This window comes from Berkeleyomyces rouxiae, assembly GCF_048999995.1.
Source record: "Berkeleyomyces rouxiae strain 22BRR77 chromosome Unknown BrBRR77_ptg000001l, whole genome shotgun sequence".
Classification (NCBI taxonomy): domain Eukaryota; kingdom Fungi; phylum Ascomycota; class Sordariomycetes; order Microascales; family Ceratocystidaceae; genus Berkeleyomyces; species Berkeleyomyces rouxiae.
In genome coordinates, this window is record NW_027396491.1 from 2,497,228 (window position 1) to 2,521,392 (window position 24,165).

At 52.3% G+C, this 24,165-nt stretch overlaps 1 protein-coding gene across 1 annotated transcript; it reads left to right on the forward strand.

Moving 5' to 3' along the window:
- Positions 1-958: 958 nt before the first annotated feature.
- BROUX77_000719 (uncharacterized protein) lies at positions 959-23,748 on the forward strand (the record flags this gene model as incomplete). Its single annotated transcript, XM_073752253.1, has 8 exons — positions 959-5,509; positions 5,569-11,377; positions 11,434-12,273; positions 12,360-12,569; positions 12,650-13,105; positions 13,212-13,259; positions 13,366-21,920; positions 22,327-23,748. The coding sequence occupies 8 exons, from the start codon at positions 959-961 to the stop codon at positions 23,746-23,748; spliced, it is 21,891 nt and encodes a 7,296-aa protein (XP_073608956.1).
- Positions 23,749-24,165: the final 417 nt, after the last annotated feature.

Consider the following 24,165-nt stretch of genomic DNA (forward strand, 5'->3'; position numbering starts at 1 on the left):
TCCTGCATGCTGCCCAAGGAGACCAATAAATCAGCAGGCTGGGATATCTGGATTTGGACAGCAGAAAATTGAAGGTTGTGGAGTTTTAAGGTGACCCAGTCACTGACTGACTTACAAGGATGCTGTCCTTTTCCAACCCCCCTTGAAAAAAACCGACACGACACGCAAGATGCGTGTGGGTGGACGAATGAAAACAAACGAGTAAAAGAACGCGGGAATGGGCATCCACCGGGTGGGTGTAGGGACGAGTGACCGCTAAGCCAGTGTGAAGTACAGGGATAATAAAACCAATACACTGAACGGTGGATTGTATGGACGGCTGTCGTTGTGAGGGCGCGCTCAGAGATGGAAAGACCGACCCGTCCTTGCCTGTCTTTTCCATGTTCCTTCCTTTGACGATTTGCTACCAATTAACGCACACACCACCTGGACAATTATACACTTCCCTCTCTTTTTTCCCTCCCTCCTTCCCTCCACCGTCGACCGTGTCTCCAGAGGCTCCTCCTCCGCTTTCCACATTTGCTGGTGCTCCCACGACACCCACAAGAATCTGCACTGCTCATTGTGCATCATCCCACGCGATCCCAGCCCAAGTCACGATCTGCTGCGTTGGTGATATCCGGGCTCCCTGCACCCTGATCGTGCCTGTCTCGCCTTGAGTTGCTTGGTTGTCTGCTCGGAGCGCAGCCGCAGCCAATCGAGAGCGCCCAATCCCGTGCTCAGCTACACACACCACACTGCATGTCTATGCCCGCTGATTTGTCCCATGGGATCACCAGGTCTGAGTACGCTCTGATTGTTTTGCCCGCATGATTCTGACCTCAACCTCGTTCTCTGCGACCTCCAACCCAACCCTCTAACATTCTGTCACTTTTAGCCTCTGCGCAAACACCCGCGAGCACACACTCCATCGCCCCTATCAACCAGCTTTTGCTACGTTCCAGCCACCCTCTCTACCATGAGTCCTCATCGAAAGAGCATTGATTCGGCCCCCCGCGGACGCCCCACAAAGCGAGTCGAACGTAAGCGTAGTGAGAGCGAGACCACCGCCCGGATGGCGCCTGTTGCCGGTCCTTCTGCCGCTGCTCCTGCAATTCTGTCCTATGGATATCCGCAGGCTCAACAGCAACAACTTCCGTCTCGTGACGGCCGCCTGCCCTCCCCGCCGTCGGCCATGCAACAACAACAGCCGTTACCCCCCGCCCCTAAGCTTGGGTCTTCGCCTCCGCTGCCCAAATCCCAAGCCCAAAAGCTCCCCTCCCAGCAAACGCAGCATCGCCAGGCGCCTCCCTCTGCCGCACAACCGTCGCGATTTACACAGCAGCCACCTTCCATGCCATACCCATATCCCCCGCCTTTTACCGACCCTAGATTCCAAGGCTTTCCTCCTGCGCCGGTCCCCTTTGCCCAACCAGCTAGCCAGTTCCCTCAACCCTTCCATTTCATACCGTATCCCGCTCAGCCTTATGGGGCCGCACCTCCGCTGACTAACAGTGGCCCGGCGCCTGTTCCCACGCCGCACCACCAGCTTCAGTCGCCTTATTCCGCTGTGCCAGGGCCGATGTATCGCCCTCCCTCCCATACTCACACCGGAAGTCAAAATGCGACCCCACAAAACCGACCACCCACGGCCCCCGAAAACAAGAAGCCACGCCGGCCGAGATCACGGAACTCTAATTCTTCAGGCTCATCTACCTCTTCTTCGCTATTGAACGTCTCCCGTCTGACACCTCCTAAAGGCGAAGCTAGCGAAAAGGGCTTCTTTAAGCGCTTTTTTACTGCGGGCTCTTCTCAGAAAAAGGCACGCCGCCGCCGCCGCAGTCAGAGACGTCGTGGTGTCGCTGGGATGCCCAACTCATCTTCTTCATCACTCAACTCAGACTTGGCCTACGGCCATGGATATGTCGACAGATCATCAGAATCTTCAGGCTCGGAATCCGATACTACGAGACAAACGCAGCAAACGCAGTACATGTACCCCCAAGTCCCATACGTACAGTCTCCCTACGGACCCCAGATGTACTACCCAGGACCATATGCTCCGTACCCTGCTCAAGCCCCGCTCCCGGGCCAACTTCATTATAGCCACTCTCGACAACCCTCTAGCTCTACCAACCACACGCATGCGGGCGCCTCTGTTGCCGCTGGCGTTGCTGCCGGTGTCATTGGCGCGAGCATCGTCAACCAAATGACTTCCAACTCCGCAACCGTTGTGAATCAACAGCGGTCAGGTGGCTCAACGCCCACAGCCAGAAAGTCTAGAGATAGAAAGGGCAAAGAAAAGGCAAGACCCGTGTCTAGAGGCGACCGGAAGGCGCTGGGTAGCCCCTCTCAAATAGATGGGGAGCTTATCAGTCTTCAAAAACAACTGGGACATTTGCTTACAGCCACACAGGAGTATGATAGCGCGACCAGCCAGAAGAGAAAGCTTCTGCGAGGTGAAAAGTCGACCGCGAAGAATTCTGCTCACCTGACCCGTGCTTATGAGAATTCCGACTCCGAATGGGAGGATGCCGACGACGATTCGGATTCCGAGTCATCAGCTTCATCATCATCGGACGGCCTAGCTTATGGCAACGTTGTCCCTGTTGCTGTCAAGAACTCAACCCAAGTTTACAACACTCGCGGGTCCGAGCTTCCGTACTACTCTCATAGTAAAAACCCATCGAATCAGGCTACTTATAAGCGCACTCTAGCCAGTGGCTCTCGCTCTCAGACTAGCATGTCCTCAAATGCGAATGTTCCGTTGCAACAACCAATGCCAAAACACCCTCTCGGTAGCAACATCTTCGACATCAGATCGCCCACCGAAAATAAGCCCTTGCGCACGGGCACCATTGCAAAGATCGCGCCAATCGCTGCCTTGGCTGGAGCTGCTGGAGCTGCCATTGCCGCCAAGACTATTTCCGACTCTCAGAAATCAAAGAGGACTGCCGAAGATGCTTCATATCACGCCGCCAACACGCAAACTTCATACTCTCTCTATGATCGCCATGGAGAAGAACGTAAGGGCAGACCTAGACCTACCTCTTCCGGCAAAGGCAAGGATGTCGAATCACGGTACATCTTAGAAAAGTCCCAAAGTCAACTTTTGACGTCTCAGGGCCAAGTCGCAACTTCATCGAAGGTGACCGCTCAGACTGGTTTATCATCAGACCCACAAATGAATCCCTTCCAGTACCAAGTTCCTTATGATGCATTCAAAACGCCCCATGCATCCCCTTCACTCAATTCTAAAGCGCAGTTTCAGGAAAATAAACGGACCAGCAAGTCCACCCTCACAGCAGCTGCTATTGGGGTGGGTGCGGCTGCGTTAATTGGGACCAAGATTCTTAGCTCCGACAAGTCAGATTCGAAGTCTCAAAAGGTCACCAAGGAGACAAGCACCACAGTAGACGAGGTTCGAGAGGCGAAGCGAGTCGATCTGCCCCCTGTCCTCCCTCCCCGTGATGGTTTTACTTCATCCATAGTTGCCGATAAATCTTTCGATCCTCCTCGCTTCCCCACCTTGAAGTCTGCTATGAAGGGTGGTACGACCACAGTAACTGGCATTACAACTTCACGAAGCTCTACATCCTCCCCGCGAGCTGTGAGCATAGTATCTCCGCCATCTTCGCATCAGAACAAGAAGATCACCGAAGTCTCTGGAAGAATTGTACACCAGGAAACTATGAGCCGCAACGCAAGGACCCACGCAGTGTCAACTTCATCTTCTACAGCCATTTCAGGCCACGAACGCCAAAAGGCCGAATATGCTGCCCGCGAAATTCAGGAACGAGAGGCCCGGTTAGCCCAGGAAGAGGTTAGGAAAGCACATGCTGCTCGTGAAGCCGAGCGGGCCGCCCAAGAAGCCCGCAACCTTGAGGCACGGATAGCTCGAGAAGAGGCCGAGCGAGTTGAAGCTGCACGTAGGGCCGAAAGGGCAGCGCAGGAGGCACTTGCTGCCGAGAGAGTTGCCAAGGAGGTCCGCGACCGTGATTTTCGGATAGCTCAACAGGAAGCTGAAAGGATACAGGCTGCCCGTGTGGCTGAGAGAAAGGCTCAAGACGCCGCCGCCAAAAAACTTGCCCAGGAAGCTCGAGATCGCGAAGCCCGTATTGCTCTGGAAGAAGCGCAGAAAGCCGAAAGACTGCGTTCACGTCTTGAGGCCGAGAGAATAGCCATTGAGGCCGAACGGGCTACCCAACGTGCTCGTGAAGTTGAAAGGGCTGCCGCACAAAAGGCAGCACAAGAAGCCATCGAGGCTGAGAGAGCCGCAGAAGAGGCACGCAGGGCTCGCGCCCGTGAGGCTGAAATTGCCACCCTTAAAGCTGCCGAGGAGGCCCGAATTCTTCGGGAAGCCGAGGCTCAAGCTGCTCGCGAGGCACTTGTCCGTCAGCGCGCTTTTGAAGCTGAGAAGGCGGCGGAAGAGGCCCGATTGAATCAGGAACGCGAGGCTAAGAATGCCGAAGAAGCTTTGGCAGCACAGCAGGCTATTGAGGCACGTAACGCTCAAAAGGCTGCTGAAGAAGCTCGCGAGCTGGAAAGAATTGCTGAACTCCGGCGGACTGAAGAGGCCCAAGCCCGAAGAGCCGCTGAGGAACTGGAACGGGTCCGTGAAACTGAGAGAGCTGCTGCTGAGCAAGCGGCCCTGGCTTCCATCGAGACCGTCCAAAAAGTTGAGGAAACACCGTTATCCTCCGATTTCAGTAACGAATCAGAGCCATTCGACCCGTTGCCCCATGGACCTCGCGAATACCCATCTCACCACATCATCCCCGTTTTAAGCCATGATTCTGACGATGGGATCAAGACAAACGTCCAGGCCACCATTTTGGACCAGCTCGTGGAAGAAGAATCTCGTGGTCGGTCTGTCGAGACTCGTCATGCTATCGAGTCTGCAACCAACGGCGCGCGGTCACGCTCTTCCAGTTCCTCTTCTGACGATGCTTCGCATTCCACCACTCCTGCCATCCGCGAGCCTGTGGAAGAACCCACTGATAGTGGGAGGCTATCCCGTTACGAGTCGCCGAACGCTGATGTTAAGATCGACAACATCATCCCTCATCCCAAAGACATGTCTTTGATTGCTTCTTTTGGCCCTTCACTTCCCGCTGTAGACCAATCCAGCCGACCGCTTTTGAACATCATTCGCCCAACTCCAGAAGCTTCTCCTTGCCGCAGCAGCTACATTGCGCAGAGTGATCTGGAGGCCATTGACGAGAAAGCCGAACAAACTCGTTCTACCGAAGAGTCTGTTGGTGCCAACCGTGAACCTGAATTTTCATCTCGACCAACATCCTCTAGCTCTAAGCGTAATAGTTGGTCTTTTGCCGGTGCCCTTGTCGGTGGTACTGCGGGATTAACCAGCAGAAAGAAGAAGTCAAATGGAAAGGAAGAGGCTGAGATCAAACCCGATCACGTAAAATCCGTATCCGACTGCGCTGAGCAGGAAGCAAGCCACACTCTTGAACTTGTGCCTCCGGCTGGTGATGAGGACGTAGTCTCTGACATTGATGAGTCTCACGAGGTAATTAATTCTCGATAAAAGTATGATGTCAATATAGATGCTGATTTTGAAATATCTAGTCTGTACCCGCCTATGAACCTAGTTCCCCGATTTCCGTCCACGCTGTGCCAGCAACATTAGGTAATGCCTCTATCGATGTCCAGCTACAGGGCAGTGACGCCACAGATGCCAACAATGTCTCTCGCATCCCTGGGGGCTTTGACGACATTGAGTTTTCAGCCACTTTGGCCGCAGGCCTGAAGATGTCTGGTATGGATGATGCTCTTGCTACCCACGAGTCAATGCACAAGCGAACAACTCCTCCGGGCCACGATCCCCAGCTCGAACCGTGGCGTGTATCTCATCAGGAAGTGGCTTCCTCCACTGCTGATGCTTCCGTAGAGATCCTGGCAGAGAAGACCGCCGGTCAAGAATCTTCGGATCAGGCTTCGCACTCGGAGCACGCTGAATGTCAGAACATTGCGTCGGTAACATCTACACCCGTGAGTACGGGCTCAGACCCATCGAAATGGGGCAACTCGTGGCATAGTGAAGACCCAAAGCGTCTTTCCCGTACCCAGCTGAGAGCCAAGCGAAGAAAGCAAAGAAGTATGAATGCGCATAGTGAGGGTGGTGGCCTTGATGCTGAGGGCCCTAGCGATGTTGACTCTGCGGTGAATTCACCCTCCATGTCCACTGATCATTTCCAGGACGCCGTCTCGGCTGTCAGCGCGGATGTAGTCAGCCAAGACCACCATATTGCCATCTCATCAAGCCGCGATATCACCAGTGAGGCTCACTCTGACGCCCGTCAAGACCCTGCTTCTCCCGATCGCATTAGCTACTGCCCTTCACTGCCCCAGGATAGTTTAGAGTCTGGCCAGTCGCACCCTCAGGAGACTTTTTTAGATAAAGCCGACACTCTTGGCGAGGGTGTCGGCCGAGGGGGAGTAACCGAGTCTGTTGAAGCTACGGTTGAAGAGCAGATTGAGGATGTTTCCCAGGCTACTTTCCACCAAAATGTCGACGAGACCCAGACTCACCTGACTCTCGAAATTCCGAATGATGGTTTAGTCCAGGCCAAGTTTGAAGACAAACCCTCTCCGCCTGCATCTCCAGCATTTGACCCCGAGGTTGTTCCACGGAGACGTGTCAAGCCTGCCATTGACCCTATCTACGGAGATCTGTTGATGCTACCTCCCAGTGACCCGAACTCGCCCGACATCTCTCCAGTGAATGAAGACCTTCCTCCCCTCCCTGACAGCCGCCCAGACACGCCACCTGATGAGCGAATCGCCTACAGCCATTCTGCCCACCACCGGAGAAAAAGCTCGGCTTTTGACACACCAACCCGTTCACCAAGCACGACTGCGTTCCCAATTGTTTCCTTCAGGCCCCCTCGCTCAACCCCTCAGTCGCCTGCTCCTAGCTTCTCCACACCGTCGACGTCTCCTACAGTTACGCGTCGCTCTCGTCATTCCTCTGTTGATCGCACGATTCGAGGTTCTGGCACTCTCATTCCTCTGTTTCTTCCTCCACTTACTCGCCATGAACAGCAGGTTATTTCCTCATCTTCAGAAGGCAGTGCATCGAGCGATATGTCGCCTTCTGTCAAGCGCTCTCGTCCAAGATCCCGTTCTCGTTCCAGATCTGCCTCAGACTTCCAAAAAACTGCTTCTCATTTCGACCCTTCAGTGAATCCTTTTTTAGCTAGTCAGCCCTCTGCGATAGGGGAAGAACACGGTGCTCTTCCACACACAGCCCGTGTGAATCTGAATACGCTTGAAGAGGAACAGGGCTTTGATCCGGCCACTGGCTTCCGTCCTCTGCTCCTTGCTCCGTCACCTGATATTGTGTCTGCCGCAACAATTACTGAAAATATTCCCAGTGCACCTGCGGAGCCTGCACCGACGTCATCAAGACCTGGAAGTCGCAGAATGTCTGGTCCATTGGCGTTTGGCCTAGGCATTGAGCACAGTGGTTTCGTTCCTTATTCAGTTGAGGTTGACACAAATGTTGATGATGAGAAGCCTTGTGAGACTCAGAATGTTGACCAGGTGACTGAAAGATTGGGTGCTCAAGATATTGAAGTGGAGACTCATGAAGCTCTTGATGATGTGGTTGTGGCTGCCTGCGACTTGGCTACCGAACCAACTTCTACTGAGGAGAACGTCTTCATTCAGGATGAAAATCATGAGATTGAACAGACGCCTGTGCAACAAGAAGTGCCGAGGCATCATGAGATCTCCGACGTCACTCAGAAAATTGACATTGCTGTTGAAATTCCTCCACTTTCTGATTCCGCCTGCCAGGTCCCGTTGCCTGATGGACCCGACGATGATATTTGCAACCCTGCGCCTGTAGATTTGGAGGTGGCACCATGTGAAACCGAGGATGACTTCCAAGAGGCCGCTTCCGATGTCATTGCCACAGATGCGTCTTCTCGTTCTTCTACTCCCAAAGCGCTTCCGATCCCTGCCGATCAGTCTCTAACACTTGCTGACACTCCTATTCTGGATGTATCCGCTTCAGCGTCTCCTGCTCTCACGGAGTCTAGTTCTCCTGAGTTTAGCAATGAGCCTCAATTTGAACACAGTCATGGATCGTCATCCAAGTTGAGCAAGAAGGAAAAAAGACGAAGAAAGAGAGCTAAGAAGGCTGCTGCCGCCGCCGCCGCCGCCGCCGCCGCTACTACACTCACTCTGGCAGATGAACCTGTAGCAGTTGAGAAAGAGGCCCAAGTTGAAGTGTCCCAGGCTAGTGTTGGAGAAATGGATGTTCCCCCTGCAAAGGTTGACCCTATTACTTCAGATCCTAAGGTTACCGTGCAGCCGATCACCCCTTCATTCGCTGCTACTCCCGACGATCTACCTGATAGTCTTGCGCGCGAAAATGCTGATGCCGAGGTCCCGCTTGTTTCCGACCCGGAGGCTACCCCTGGTCGAGATGACTTCAATGACCAAGATGGTGAACAGCAAATTGAGCCCGGGTCTGTTCCTGATAGCCTTGAGTCTTCTGTATCCCATGCAGTCGAAACTCAACTTGATACGCAGCCTTCAGAGCATACATCCGCTATTGACGATGTTGTTCCTGCTCAGGGAGATATTGCGATGGTTCTTGAAGATGAGCAGCCTGTTGATATCATGGTACCCGATGGTGAGTCCATGTCGCTTGGAAATGAGAATGCCGAAGGCGCCCGCGTGCTTGAGGTCTCGACACCTGTCGAGGAAATTCCGACTGTAGTGGAAGACATTTCTGTGTCCGTTGAAGAATCTTCCCGTCATCAGAACCAGAACGAGACTCAACAGCATCTCGAAATCTCATACGATAGTATCTCTAAGCAAGCTGGCGAGCATGGCCTCTCTCCTGTCATCGAAGAAACTGAAGAAGATTCCGAGTCTGTTATACATGAACCTTTGGACTCTGCGGTCGCCGATAGTGTGTCATTTGTGGATGCCGAGTCTATTGTACCGGAGACTGTTACTCAGAGCGGTCGCGTTGCTGAGGAAACTCTTGGAGTACACGAGACATCCACTCTTCAAAAGACTCCTGCATTCGAAGAGGCCCCTGTGTTTGAAAAGATGCCTGTCATCGACGATGCTCCTGATGCTCGCAAGGGTAGTGTCTTCGATAATGCGCCAGCTGAGCAGGATCCTACCGTCGAATTTCCCCTTTCATTCGAGGCCCCTCTGTCTGCTGAAGAGACAACGATTCAAGATCTAGGCTTGACTGAAGACTCCGCTCATGCTGTTGATTCCATCGGTGAAGGGGAGCGCCATGCTCTTGACCAACAACCCCCAGTTGTATTTGAGAGTGTCGAGTCTGTTGAGGCTGTTCCGTCACTCCCTGTTGTGGAAGAGGTTCCCGTTCTTTCTGAGTCTGTTCCTGTTCAAGATAATTCTCACGTCGATATTGAGCACACCACTGTGGTTGAAGTATCCCCTGTTGTGGAGGAGGGCCTCCTTCTTTCTGAGCCTATTTCTATTCCAGATGATCTCAACGTCGATATTGAGCACACCACTGCGATTGAACTATCCCCCGTCGTTGCCCATATTGACGTTAACCATTCATCTGACATCATTGAGGCCGATGGTTCTCGAGAAATCACCGATTCAGGATTCGAGACTGATGCCCAATCTGTTGTTGCTGATTCTATTGAAGATGCTGCCCACACTGAAATCTCTTCTGACATGAAGGAAATTGCTCTGGAAGAGGGTGGAACTACCCAGGTTGCTAGCGATGTCTTGGAAACACTAGCTGAACCAGTCTTGACCGAAGTTTCCTCTGATGTTGGCCTCCAAATTGTCAAAGAAGAGGTTCAACAGTCTGATGATTTTATCGCCTCTGAGTCTACAGGTGACGCAATCGCGCCCTTGGTTCCCGAAGAGGCCCAGGAGATTTCACCGGACTTTACACCTTCATTTCTTCCTCTAGAAATAGCTATTGATGCTTCATCTTCTACCTCTGAACCGCCAGTAAACCCCATTTCGCAAGATTTCGAGTCTGAAGTTTACCATGAGACGTCTGAAGCATCCATCTCTCTTGAAAAGTTAACTTCTGCTGAAGCCTCTGCGGTTATTGTCAAATTGGATGCTATTGATACTACCGATAAGGATGTTCCTGATGTTCTTCTCGACACTGAGCCTCAAACCCGCTCCATTTCCGACAGGTCAATTCCGGATGACCACACTCTTCTTTCCAAAACTATTGTTGACTCGCCTAGTGAAGTTATCGAGTCAGCTGTCACTCCCGTCATGAATGGAGAGGACGCTTCTCAACCCAACCTTAGTGATTATCTTGACCTTGCCTCATATTCCGATTACTGTTACCCACCTTTGCCGTCCGATGATGAGGACCTTTCTGAAGACTTTGGAGCTGAGGTCATTCTTGAACAGAATGTCCAAGATGTCGCACAGTCTGAGACTGAGGTGGAATCTGCAACATCTGGCACCGAAATGTCTGCGACTTTTGTGCCTGAAAGCTCTGAGCCATTGCCGGTAGATATACCTCATGCCACTCATGATGAAATCTCGATGCGTGAAATTACCCCTGACGACACTGTTCTTGGTACCGAAAATGACAACAGCATTCCCCCTACCGACCAAATTTCATCCGAACCAGCTCTCCAAATCGTTGCTCAAGATGCCTTTACTGAGACACATGAGAGTGCCATACCAGACGCCGAAGCGGAGTTCGGCGAGTCGGTAGAAACGGAAATTGAGGCCAATGTTGAGACCCAGGATGGTGTTTCTGTTGTGGATGGTGAACCTGATCAAACTCTCACCCCTCGTGCCCTTTCTCCAAACCGTGGCCCGGCCTCCGTTACCTCCGACCTTGAAACCGATCTTGACGACTTGAGTTCCTCGAACTCACCTACCGAAAACGCACTTTCCCATGCGGATTTGGTGCCCACAAACTCTCAAAATCGTCTTCATACCCCATGGCAAAGGTTCTTTGGATTCAACAAACCCGGAGCATCCACCAGCAACCCGCTCTCTTCATCCACTCCTGCAACTCAAGGTCCCGTAGAAATCTCGGTTTCCTCCCTCGTGAATCCTCCTGAGGATGCCACTAGTCAGGGCGATGTGGCTTCTGTCGTTTCGTCCCATGAGCAAGATGAAGAAGGCTTTGAAAGCATCCCGGTTGAACGCCTTCGCAAAGGCCTTCCTTCCCCCAGCTCGGTTTTGCTTGGGCACAAATCATGGACTACACTGAGCAACCCACGCCACATCCGAGGCCTAGTTATTGCCTCAGGCTCTTCTACTCCTATTAACAAGCTCTCTCCTGATTTGGGTAACGAGGGTTTTGAACAGGCTATATCTACAGTTGCTGGCTCCGTTGATGGCGACGCTGAATCTCTTGAAAATCTAGAAGGAGCAAATGATGGTGGTATGTTTTCTTGAAACCTTGCATCAAATGGTATCTTTTACTAACTTCCTGTGTAGTGAGCTTCGATTTTCCTACGACCAGACAGACCAATATGACGACTGAAGCTGCAACTGAGGGCCTGTCTGTTCAGGAAGGCCCTTCCGAGATTTCATTGATCGAGGCCACTCCCACCCTTGATAGTGCGCCGATATTTATGACGCCTAAGTCGTCTGAATCTGCGGAAAACTCGTCAACCGACATCGTGGAAGATGAGCCCATGCTCCAGCCTGTTGAAAGTCAGGATAACCAGGGCTCATCTTTTCCTGTGGCCATTTCAGAGAACATCCATGAAAATGACGATGACTGTATTGTAGATGAGACGTCACCTGTGCGTGAACATGTCGACCAGCCTATCCCCGAATCAGTTGATGACGATGAGAACCTGACTCGTGAGATTCAACCGACTGTTCCTGATTCTCAGACAGTGGTAACCGAAGAGCCAGATACTCAGCCTATTACTGAGCTCGACACAGACCCTGTGGCTTTTTCCCCATCAATGCAATCTCCTTTCGATGAGCACTACACCACAGCCAACGACTCATCGGTTATTGACAATACCTTACCTCCCGCCCCTGTCACTGAAACTGGATTCGCAGATGTTATTGAACCTCGGTTCAATTCACCCATTGTCAAAGAGGATGATGGATCGGTCTTCCCTCCTCCAACTAAGCCTGTCCTTTCCGAACCCGACTTCAACGCCGATCCGATTAGAGTGAAGACACCGTCGTTGGATCTTGGGTCTTGGACTGGTGGAATTGTCAAAGCTAAGGCTCTTAGTGCCCACTGGAGACACAAGGCCCTTCTTAAGAATCATGCTAAAGCTGCTGCTGCTGCCGCTGCTGCCGCAGGTCCTTCGGGTATGTGTACCTCCTTAGACTCTCATTGGTACCTGCTACCATCAATCGACAATGAGTGCCATACTAATCCATTCATAATTTTATAGACCCTACTGAGCCCAAGAACGTCGAGCCGGCTCCTGAGAAACCCGAAACGGCTGTTGGACGTGATGGATATAACAATTTTGACGTTTTCTTCAGGGGCCGTAAAGCTGCACAGGCCCACAAAGCACAAGCCCGGGCTGCATCTCAGAGTAATGGTAGAGAAGACGAGCACGATAATTCCGCTGATGCAGCGACTGCCTCTACTCGCACTGGTAGGTTACACGAATCTGCTCGTTGGGTAGGAAGAATGAAGGGCAGATGATGAGAACCATGACACTAATATGAAAGGAAGATTTTGACATCGAGCCCGCTTTAATGCACGAACCACAAGTCCGATCTAAAGGAGTGAGCCAAGGGGAAAGTTGTGAGGATCAGGAGCCGCAGGAGGAGCAAGTGGGTGACCAAGAGGAAGCCCCGCAGAAGACGGGAGTGGAACCTGACGCCGGTGCAGAGGAGGGGTCTGCATATGAATATGCACCTGCACGTGTTGCTGGACATGCAGATGCAAATGCATATGCACATGTACATGAGCCGACTCCTGCTACCAGTCCTCCCACCACCTCTGCTGCTGCTACCACTGTCTCCACTTTTGCTGATACCCAACCTGCTGTCGTGCATCATGACAGTGTCGATGCAAGCCACACACATTCCTCCTGCCCTGACTCCATTGGGCCTCTAGACCACTCGCATAACTGCACCACATCCAACTTACTCTCCGTGGAAGATGAAGCCACTGAGCATATACCCAGTACGTATACTCGAAGAACCTCAGTTCCTCACGCTCCCTCGCTACTGCATTGCCCTCAACCCTTTTAAACCCAAGCCATATAACACATACTAACCTTAACACACAGGCCCCCCGGATCACCCAGCGCATGAAGGCGGTGACCCTAGCCTTAATGGTGAGTTGGCATAATCATGTATCCCCATGATATTGCCCCTGGCTTTCCTTTGTGGCTGCTCCAGGCTTTCTCCTTCTTTTTACTAACCTACATACCTATATCATAGTCCCGGATGTGTCTCTTAACATCATTGAGCAGTATCCTGTTGACGAACAGATCGCTCCCGAGACTCCCCTTAGTAGCGATGCCAACGTTTCTCTGGTAGATGAATATCCTCAGAAGCCTCTTGCCCTTGAAATTCCCGAGGAACACTCGATCCTCATTGGCTGTGACGTGCCTTTTCCAGAGAGCCCAATAGAGGATGAACCTGCCTCTGTTGAAGATCTCTTTGTTGATGCTGAAGAACACACTTCTGCCTTGAATCGTGCAGTCAGCGATTCGGCCCTTATTCACGAGGAGGCTACACCTGTTATCCAGACTAGAGATAGTCCTCTCACTGAAGAGCCCCCAATATCTGCGCCATATAAATCTTCCTTTACGAATCCTGAAGCCCCTCAAGAGGCTGAGTCTTCATTCTCTCCAACCTCCCCGGTCACTTTTCCAGCTCCTGAAGTTGCCGAAGAAAGTGAACTCGATCAATCTCTCGAAGTTACCTCGCCTACTCGGCAGCAACCCTTCGAACCAGCTGTCGAAGATCCATCGAGTCAGGAGATTATCGAGAAGTCATTGGATAATACTCTGAGTGGTGCTGATATCCAACCTTCAACCCCTGCTTCACCCAAACATATCGTTGATGGCCCTCTACCCGAATATGCTACCGATGCGGAATCCGCCGTGGATGAGGAATCGGCCGTAGCTCAGGAGTACATTCAACCGGAGCCGATCGAGTTGGAAATTCAGTTGTCAAACGAACCTGAGGCTTCTTTAGCCAAGGAAACCGTTCTTGGGTCCGACGAGGAAACTAAGAATGATACCCATGAGTTCACTCTCGGGGTTTTTTCCAAAGTCTCTACATCTGTCCCTGATACCAATATTTACCCTAAGACCATTCCCCTTCCTGAAGATCCAGCCGATGACTTCGAGTCCGACTTCCAAAACAATGGTGAAGATTCGCTGAAGCCCGTGGAGGTTTTCATTCCCGAAACTGGTATTTCTGCTACGGAACCTTCTCCCGTCAGTCGCGATCTCGGCCAGATTCTGGCAACCGATGATATTCCTGCCTCATCTGCTCTTGAAACTCAGGAAGAACCTCAGATTGTCCCTGAATCTGAAAATACAACTGATCTTATTTTAGTTGTGAAGGCTCTAACAGCTGCCCCGGCAACTGAGGTACCTTCTACCGAGGTCCTCCCTGTTGACGAAGTCTTGTCTCCTGTCACATCTCCTAACCCTAGCCAAGATGCCGCGAGCGAAACCATTGGCTCGCCTACCTTGTCTCGCAGTCAGCGCCGAAGGCGGCAACGAGAGATGAAGCGGAAACTTCGCGAAGCTACCCAGGCTGCTGTCTCTGATGCGACTGCGACTGCTTCTGTTGTTTCTATCCTGGAGCCCGAAACTCAACATCAAAGCGAAGTGCAAACCGAGCAAATTGATCGCAGCCTAACTCAAGTGGTCGAAGTCTCTGCTGAAATACCGGCTCTTGATGCTGTTGAAACTGACCCCAAGGATACCAAGACTGTCAGCAATCTGACCTCCTCGGAAGCGGTATCTCAAGTTGATATCAATGCTACATCTTCTTTTATCGGGACAGAGTGTCTTCTGACCGACCCTGCTGTTGCTGCAGAGCAACCTCTTCCAGAATCTGACGACAGTGATGCTGAAGCAGAGGAGCCAGTTCAGACAATCGATGAGGAAGCACCTCTTGAGCGAGAATTCAAGCCTGATACTGAATCTGATCTGGCGCTGGTTGACCTTCATGGTCTCGTCGAGACGTCTGAAGATACTCCCAAGGATGCCACCGAGGCCCAGGCCGAGTCTATTTCCACAACTCCCCCTTTTGTTGAGATTGAAACCATCCCTGAGGCTGTCACTGTTCTTGAGACTCCGACTGCTCGTGAGACCGAGACTATTGCCAACACACAGCTTGCTTCTGATGTGACAACTATCCCTGTAGTGCAGATTAGCTCGGAGGCCCACGTTGATCCCGAGGTTCAGGCTCATATCCAGATTGACAATGTATCTGAAGTGGAAATTTCTTCTGAAACTCCTTCAGATTTAGGGGGCTGCACTGTTATCGACGCTGCCCCCGAAACTGAAGCTACCCCGAATCATGACGAGTCTGATGTTGTTGCCGAGGCTGAGGTTGCTACTGAAGCAAGTCGCGAGATTGTGTCCGCTCTTGAAGTTGATTCTGAGGCCATGACTACGGGTTTTGTCCTTTCTACGACCGAGGTGATTCCGGAAGTTGAAGTTATTTCTGATGACTCCTTTGTAGTCGAGGTTCAGGCTGAGGCTGAGCCTACCATTGAAGCTACCGCCCAGCGTTTTGAAATTCTTGAAACTTCCGCTGAAAGTACCTCCGAAGTTGCTCTCAAAGTTGAATCTGGCCTTGATACCGAAGTTGCTTTTGCGATTGAGCCTAGCCCTGTAACCAGTATCGCAACTGAACTTGAAGACATTGTCAAGACTAAAGCTACACTTGAAACTCAATCTTTCTCTCAAGTAACGTCTATTCCCCAGGAGGTTGGCTCTCGCGGTATTGATCCCAAAGTTGTTCCATTGCCTGAAGATCAAACACTTGAACTTGCCCCAATAATTGAAGAGTCTTGCATCAAGGTCGAACGCGAAGCTGAAATCTCAGAGGATACCCAAAAAGACAACTCATATTCTACCGAGGTCGCCCAAGAGCCCGAATGGGTCGCTGATGTTGGACTTCGACCAGAGGATGTTCCTATTCCAAGTGATGATGAGTCTGATGCTGAGACCGAAGTTATCAAAGACACCTCTCCCATTCAAACGCTTCCTGCCCAAGACTTCACTGTTGACCTTCGTCAGTTGAACCTTCAAGGCCAATTCTCTGTCTCTTTACCTCTATCTGAGTCTTCTGAGTCTGAATCGGAATCTGACTCTGACTCTGATCTGGAGCTCTGCGACGAAGGTGCGGCATTGGCATTGGCCCTCGATCATCACTCTACTCATGACGCCGACGATTTCAAGGAGTTGGGTCCGACTGAAAACGTCACCGAAGCTCAAGATGTTGCCGAAGAAGACTTGAACACCGAAACCCCGACTTTTGCGTTGGGGCTAGGTGGCGAAGTTGGCTCATCTCTTGAGAGAGGCGTGCCGGCCGAGGACTTGCATATCGATGAACAGCCCACAGAAGACAACTTTGAAGTTGCTACCGAAGAGTCACCAGTCTCCGTTAATCTCGAAGCTGAGCTGTCTGATCAGCCTCTTGATCTAATTTTGAACTATTCCGATACGCAAGTTAGCACGGATGCTTTGCCTGACGCCAGCCAATCTACTTATACAAACGTGGAAGCCGAGCCAGAGATAACCCATACTTCTACTGATGTTGAAGAGAATTTGGTAATTGACAGACAACTAGGACTTGAGGGTATTGGATCCTTGTTGCCATCAGAGACCCAAGCCGTTGAAGATTCCGTTATCATCGACAACATTCTCCCTTCGGAAGACGCTGCAACTATTAAAGCGCTTTTAGTTGCTAACGAGCATCTTACTCTTGGTGAATCTGATTCTACAAACGAGACGCCTTGTTTTGAAGTCCCTTTTGTCCTAGAAGAGTCACTCGCTCTTACTCAGGCTGCTGCTATTGAAGATCCGCTAGCTTCTACAGAACCTCCTCCCATCGATGACCTTGTTGATGATGAAGATTCTATGGTCATAGAGAAGCACCCTACCAGCGAAGAGCCTACTGTTTCTCTTGAACCCCTTGTTCTAGAAGAGGTTTCTGGTGAAAAGCCACTTGTTGCTCAGGACGATCTTTCTTCTAGCGAATCTCCTGCCCTTGAAGAGTTCGTTACTGGGGAGCCTGTTTCGACTGATGTAGAAGAGCATTTTGTTAACGAAGAAGCTGCGGCACTGGAGGAGACTGCTATTCAAGAGGAGCCTGCCTTGAGCGAATCACTCTGCGAGATAACTGTGCCTGATACGGAGCCTCCCACCATTGCCATTGCTGCCGATTCTCATGCAGATGATCAACTCTCTGCAACCGATGATCCTACTTTCACTGAGGAAATTCACGCCACAGAGGACTTTACCACAATTGTCGAAGTCACTGCCGCAACAGAGCCTCTTGCTGTGAAAGAGCCTGCTGACTTGGAAGAGCTTCCTGATCCGAACGAACTGAAAGCTACCGAGAGATCTATTGCCACCAACGAGGTGACTGCCCCTGAGGAGGCCCAAGTGGATCAATTCCCCGATGCCCAGACCATTTCTGAGCCTACTCTAGTACCATCACAGGAGTTTGCTCAAGGCCTGTTTGGTACGATGCCATGGGCTCGTGCTCTCGATACTTCGAACCAAGTGGATCCCGTTCCTCGGCTGAGTGCACCTCTTGAACCAGAGTTTACTGAATCCTCCAAGTCTGCCGACATTGTAGACGACTTGGCCATCGTTGTCCAGCCTCTGGAAACTCCCAAATCTGAAGATCAACGTACGGTTCAATCTCCTGAACTAAGTGAACCTGCCACTCGGTCTGCCGCCGAAGCTTCCAAAGAGCAGAATGTGATCCAGGGCGTTCGTGATGATTGGATGCCTCGTAAAAACAGCAAACGCAAGAACAGGCGAAACAAGTCACGCGCTCTTTCATCTTCTCTTACCGCCGAGTCGACTCCTGCCCCCGAAGTTGCTGTTGTTGTCGAAACCTCCAACTCTATTGACCAAGCGCCTATCACCGAGGTCCATGCTAGTACAGAGATGGATGTCGTCACGGAGCCCGAGAATTCTACCGTCGTTGTCAAGCCCGTTGATCCCTCCGAAACTACAGATCTTGTCCCTCCAGCCGGTGCTGCCACAGAAGTCACCAATGACAATGAAACTACGAACGATGGGACTCTCTTGCTAGAAGCTTCTCCGCTGCCCCTAGACCAGCCTGAGAGTAGCACTACCATTGCTCGGCCGACAATTTCCCAGTCTGAACTTCCTAAGACTCCACGACTTGGCCCTGAATCGACCATTTTCAGTGAGCTCAATGAGCCTAGTTTCGACGATCACTTTCTCGACGATAGCATCTCGTTCTCTGCACCAACTTCCATCGTTGCCGATTCTTTTGCACAACCTCTCGGCCGCGAAGCTGCCGTACCACGCATTTCTGTTGCAGCGCTAACTGCAGCAGCTACTGCGGCGGCCGCCGCTATAACTGCCAACTCTGCTACTGACCCCTCCGTCGAGAAGGCCCCCAAAGAGCCCTTACCTCCTGTTCTTTTGACTGTGAAGGAGCCCACCCCATCTACGTCTCGTTCTCATACACCGGATCCTTTGGATGAAGGTTCTGAAGGGCACAAGAAAATCTCTGCGTCGGAGTATGTCAACGACTCTTGGATGCCGAAGCCCAATGCATACAGACAACGAAGAAACAGGTCCCGATCTCGCTCTCGGTCTCGCTCACGTGTGAGCACCGACGCCCCTGGTACTGATGTTTTAAAAGAGGTTTTCGTCACTTCACCCACTGATTCAAGAGGCCGCCTTGGTCTGCCAACTGCGCGCCAGCTCAAGGTAGAGGGTGCTCAGAGCGACGAACCTGTGGAAACTTTACCTTTGGTTGTCCCCGAAACCCCGAAGATGGAAACGGACATTGTCATGCAGCTTCCTACATCCGAAACCGTGACTACTCCTCCTGCCCCAACCTTTGATGCCATCTTGGAACAAACCAAGGATTCTGTTCGCAATTCTACTGCTTTATCTTCCAATGAAAAGTCTTCGACAATGAGAACTAGCGGCCCCTCTACATGGTTTTCTTCCCTGTGGAGCTTTGGCCGAGACCTCGAATCTTCTATTCCCGACAATGATGCAACAACCCACGAAGTTGACGAGTTGAAGTCTGGCGAAGCTGTCAAGCGTGGAACTGATGCTTCACCGAGCAACCAAGATGAGACTGTTGAGATTTCCACTGAAAAATCGAAGTCACCCGAGTTTCAGCCTTCTACTGACAATACTAAAGCCGTCATCTTGAACGAAGCTTCTGACGATGAAGCAAGCACTGCGGCTAGAAAGAAGCGCCGAAGCCGAAGACTCCCAAAGCTCGATACTGAGAGCGTCGAAGAACCTGCAAAGCTAACAGTCGAAGCCTTGGAAAAGCATGTCAGACAAAATTCAGCCCCTTCCTCTCCTAATAAGGGGCACAAGACCGTGACTGCTCCCAATGATGCCATCTCAGAGCTTGCCCCCATGTCTGAAATCGGAGAAACCTCTGTACCTGAAATGTCTACCATCGGGCAGTCCATTACTGAGCCATCATTCGCTTATACCCCGATGTCTCCCGTCTTGGAGCTCAACGAACATGACGAAGATTTGGACTTTTCTTCTTTCTATACCAAGCGCAACAACAAGAGGCGATCTCGCGCCCGCCGGAGTTTGCGCATAGACTCGGAGTCTGTGGTCGAGGTTCCAGAGCCATCAACTACATGCACAACCCCTCCGCCTCCTGCCAATGAAGAATCTGCTACGTCCAGCGGGACCAACGCCAGAATGCTTCGCTCTCGTGACAAATTCAAAAGTGCAGAGTCTGTGCTCTCTGATTACCCATCATCACCGCCACGTCTGAATGATGGTGCCTTCTCTGTTCTTCCGGATTATGATGACGACGGCGTTTCAGAGAGCTCTGGATACCCTCAGAAGGACCCTGCTGCCAACCTCTCGTTCTTGACCGAGATCTCAGAATCGGACTCTGGAGCAGCCTACACGGCTGGTGAATCGCACTGGTGGAATAACAAGAACCTCAAAGCTTCGCAATCCGACAAGCCTTTGGTTTCTCGTATGCCACTCAAGGTTCCTGATCTGTGCCCAAGGACTCCATCGCCTTCTCTTACTCGGCCTGCCTCTCGCCAGCAAGCCTACCTCCACAGCTTGAGAAACCCTGAAGGCGAGAAGCCCCGTCAAACGCACGACGCCAGCTCTAGCACAGCACCTGAGAACTATCTCAGACTTAGAAGAACTGGCAGTACAATTTCCAACCGTAGCCTTGAAATTGAGCAGGCCGGAAAGACAGTAACCTGGCGACAGTCATCCCTGTTACGTGCCGCTGAGATTGCCACACTTTCCTCGTCACTCTCGGGTGGTGTTGCAAGCCTTGCAAGCAAGTTTGAAAGTCAGCCTACCAATGAAAAAGAAAAGACCGGAACTGGCAGCCTTGCTCGTTCTGCCAGTAACCGCAGTCTGTCATCAGACAAATTGAAGATTAATGGAGATGATGAAGAGGATATGATGGGAGAGATTAAGAAGATGAGCAGCGAGGAGGAGTTGAAGAAGAAGGAGGAGATGCAGTTGAGCTGTGCGAAGGATTTAATTGCGCGTCTGAAGGCCCAAGGCCGCGCTCAGGATGTGATTAAGAGAGTCGAGAGTCCGTTACCACTTGACCACGACAACACGCGAAGTTGGGAGGCGGCCATGTCTCCCTCAGTTGCTGCTGCTGAGCGTGTATCTCAGAGAGAAAATGACAAGTTGCGCACAATCCCCAGCCATCTTGACCTCCGAGATGGCAGCATTTGCGACGAGAACCCGGATATCTCCAGCAGCACCGCACCAGACTGGGAGGACACGTCCAGCACAAAATCACCAACGCGATCCGTTTCTCACACACTCCCGCCCCTTAAAGAAGACCCCAAGGAGCCCTCGACTGGTGCTGTCCCTGGGGCCCTAACGCCGAGAAGAAGCTCGCGCTACTCGTTAAACCGGCCGGCTTCCCCCTTTGACCGTTCTATGACCGGCAGTCCGGCTTTACGCGGTGCCCGTTCTTCACTTGGCGAGGAAAGCCCACTCCGCGAACAAAGCGTTGCTGCCCGCCGGGGTTCTGTCACGCCAGACCCGATTACCCGACTGGCCAGCCCCCGCCCACGAAATTCCATGTATCGCGACCCAGAGAAGAAGCTACAACACTCGCCTTTCCAAGAACGCACGTTCCGCGATTCTCCGCTAAGGCGCACGCCTACTCTCCGCGAACCATCGCCCAACCAGAACAATACCGAACCCCAGAAGAGCAGTGAAATTCCCTTGTCAGACCCTACCAAGCGCCTTTTGAGTTTCAACCAACGTGTTGCTTCACCTGAACCCGAGACTGCGGCTCTTGACTCACCTAGCAAAAAGCCAACAAGCTCGTCTGCGCCGACCTCGGCCCGCAGTGTGTATGACACCTTTACACCGCGGCCACTCGGCCGCAGTGCAACGACAGCGCTGCCCGGAGTTGGCATAACCACGAGCTCCAGCGCGGGGCAGCTGCCCACCGCACGCCGCTCACTCTCAAACACAAGCCTAGCTCGCCAATCAACGCCACCCCTGGCGCCGCGCCCTGATTCGCCGGGCAGCTTTATGACTACCAGATCCCTGCGTCTACGACGCACTGATCGCCGGCTTGCTGCGGGCCTACGAAGCAGCCAGAGCCACAACGATCTGACGCTGACCAGTGAAAACGCCGAGAAGGTGGAAGATTTCCGGTCTCAGCTCCAGTCAGGCAAGCTGGCCGGGCTTGAGGCCGAACCGATCGCCAACGAGGGCCGCGTGCGAGCGAAAGAAGCCACGCAGGAAGAGCCCGATCCCGAATGCTATGTAAGTCCGCCCCACTATTTCTTCTTTGACGCGACCGCGAAGCCCCACTTCATTTCCCATTTACCCGAGGTTCAAGCGACTGTCCATTCAGAGCTGCGCAAGCTGCCATCGCTCCTGCCCCAACCCCAGGCTCACCCACGGCCCCAGCCACCCTGATTTACCAGGCCGCCAGAGTCCCCAGGCTTCGCCTCTGCCCTCTTTGTCTTTCTCCCTTAGCCATGCGCTCCAACTTGCACCCATTCCAAGCCTGCCACATCGCCATCCTCCTTTGTTTTTCTGCGACCTTTTCCATTGTCTTGTTCCCATTCCGGCCGAACGTAGCCATTCATTCCCCGCTTTGGCCCGTCACATTCAGTTTGCCTCTGCCGTCGCGAAAATGATGCTAACTAGCTACCACCACTTCCAGGAGGGACTGGGCGATGCCCAGATCGGGTCTCCCATCTCTTCCGTGCGCCCGCACTCGATGCGCCGCCGTCAGAGTATGCAGGTTATTGAGCTCACGAACCGCGTCGACCAGCTGCTCGAGGAGAACCAGGTGCTCATGGAAGAGCGCCAAAACTTTGAGGTCGGCATCGCAAGACAGGCTGCTGCCGTACTTACCGAACGCAACGCCGAGATCGACAATCTTAAACACCACCTCATCCAAGTTCGCAAGGAGCTTTCCCGCATTCGCGAAGTCAACTCGGGTCTCAATCATGCCAATAATGAGCTTTCTGCCAAGAACAACGAAGCCACCCGCGAGATCGAACGCAGCCGTGCCATCCATGAAGACGTCGACAAGGCCATCCTAGAACGAGACCATGAGATTGCAAAGCTACGTACTCAGCTTGAAGAGTCGCGTGCCCGCATTCGCGAACTGCAAGCTCAGATCCTGGCTGGCGCCGGTGCCCCTGAAACCTACCTACACATCTTTAACGAGGACCACTTTGACACCCGCTGCAACGCTCTGTTCCAGCATATCCAACAATGGGTTCTGCGCTTCTCCAAGTTCTCCGACATGCACGTTTGCCGCCCTACCGTTCACATCCACGACGAAAAGATTCTCGACCGCCTTGACAATTCCGTCCTTGATGGCACCAACGTCGACCACTATCTGCGCGATCGTGTAAAGCGTCGGGACGTCTTCATGTCAGTTACCATGAACATGGTCTGGGAGTTTGTCTTTACCCGCTTCCTCTTTGGTATGGATCGTGAGCAGCGCGGTAAGCTGAAGCAGCTGGAGAAGCACCTTAGTGAGATCGGCCCTCCTGCCGCCGTGCGCCAATGGCGTGCTATAACTCTGACTCTACTTTCGCGCCGCGAAAACTTCCGGAAGCAGCGTCACCAAGACGCCGAGGCCGTCGTACAGGCCATTCTCCTTACTTTGTCTGCTCTGCTGCCTCCTCCTCAAAACCTCCAGGCCCAAATCCAGACCCAGCTTCGTCGTGTCATGCACGAAGCTGTTGACCTGTCAATGGAGATGCGCAGACAAAAGGCCGAGTATAAGATGCTCCCGCCTCCTCAACCCGAGTATGACACCGAGGGAGAACTCATTGAGCCCGTGCCCTTCCGCGCCTCGACCATGCACATCGTCAACAGTGCTAAGGTCTCTGAAACCGCCGCACAGGCCGAGGCGCGTGGTGCCACTGTTCGCATGGTCTTGTTCCCTCTGGTGGTCAAGAAGGCCAATGACGCTGGCGAGGGCGACGACGAAATTGTCGTTTTCCCCGCTCAGGTCATTCTATCTCAGCCGCGCAAGGGCTCTACCAGCACGGCCCAGTCTAGCGACAACGGCGGTGTTTCTATGCATAGCCAGATGCCGCCAGACGATTCACTGGCCAGCGCCTGAGCGAATTACCCTGGACTTGGTTTATTTCTCGCTTCTTTGTTTTACGGTGCTCCCAGTCACCTCGGGCCTACGTCCCGTTTTTGGTCTCTTCTCGATTTTCGGCTATTTTTTTTTCTTTGCGAAAAAAAGTTTTTTTGCTTTTTTTTTGGGGGGCGAGTTTTTCTTTTTTTGCGCGTCCTCTCCTATTAAACCTGCATATATCGTATGCATACACTTTCAACTCACCGCCATTTATCCTCCTCCTCTTCTCTCGCCACCTTGTGTGCCTCAACTCTGCCGGGCTTACATGCATCGAACCACGGTCCACGACTACATGCGCATCTCTTTATACGTTTTTCCTTTCTCTGCGGCGTATTTTTTTCTTTCTTTTCGCTCTCCCCTCTCACTCTTCTCTTCTCCCCCACTTCCTACTTTTCT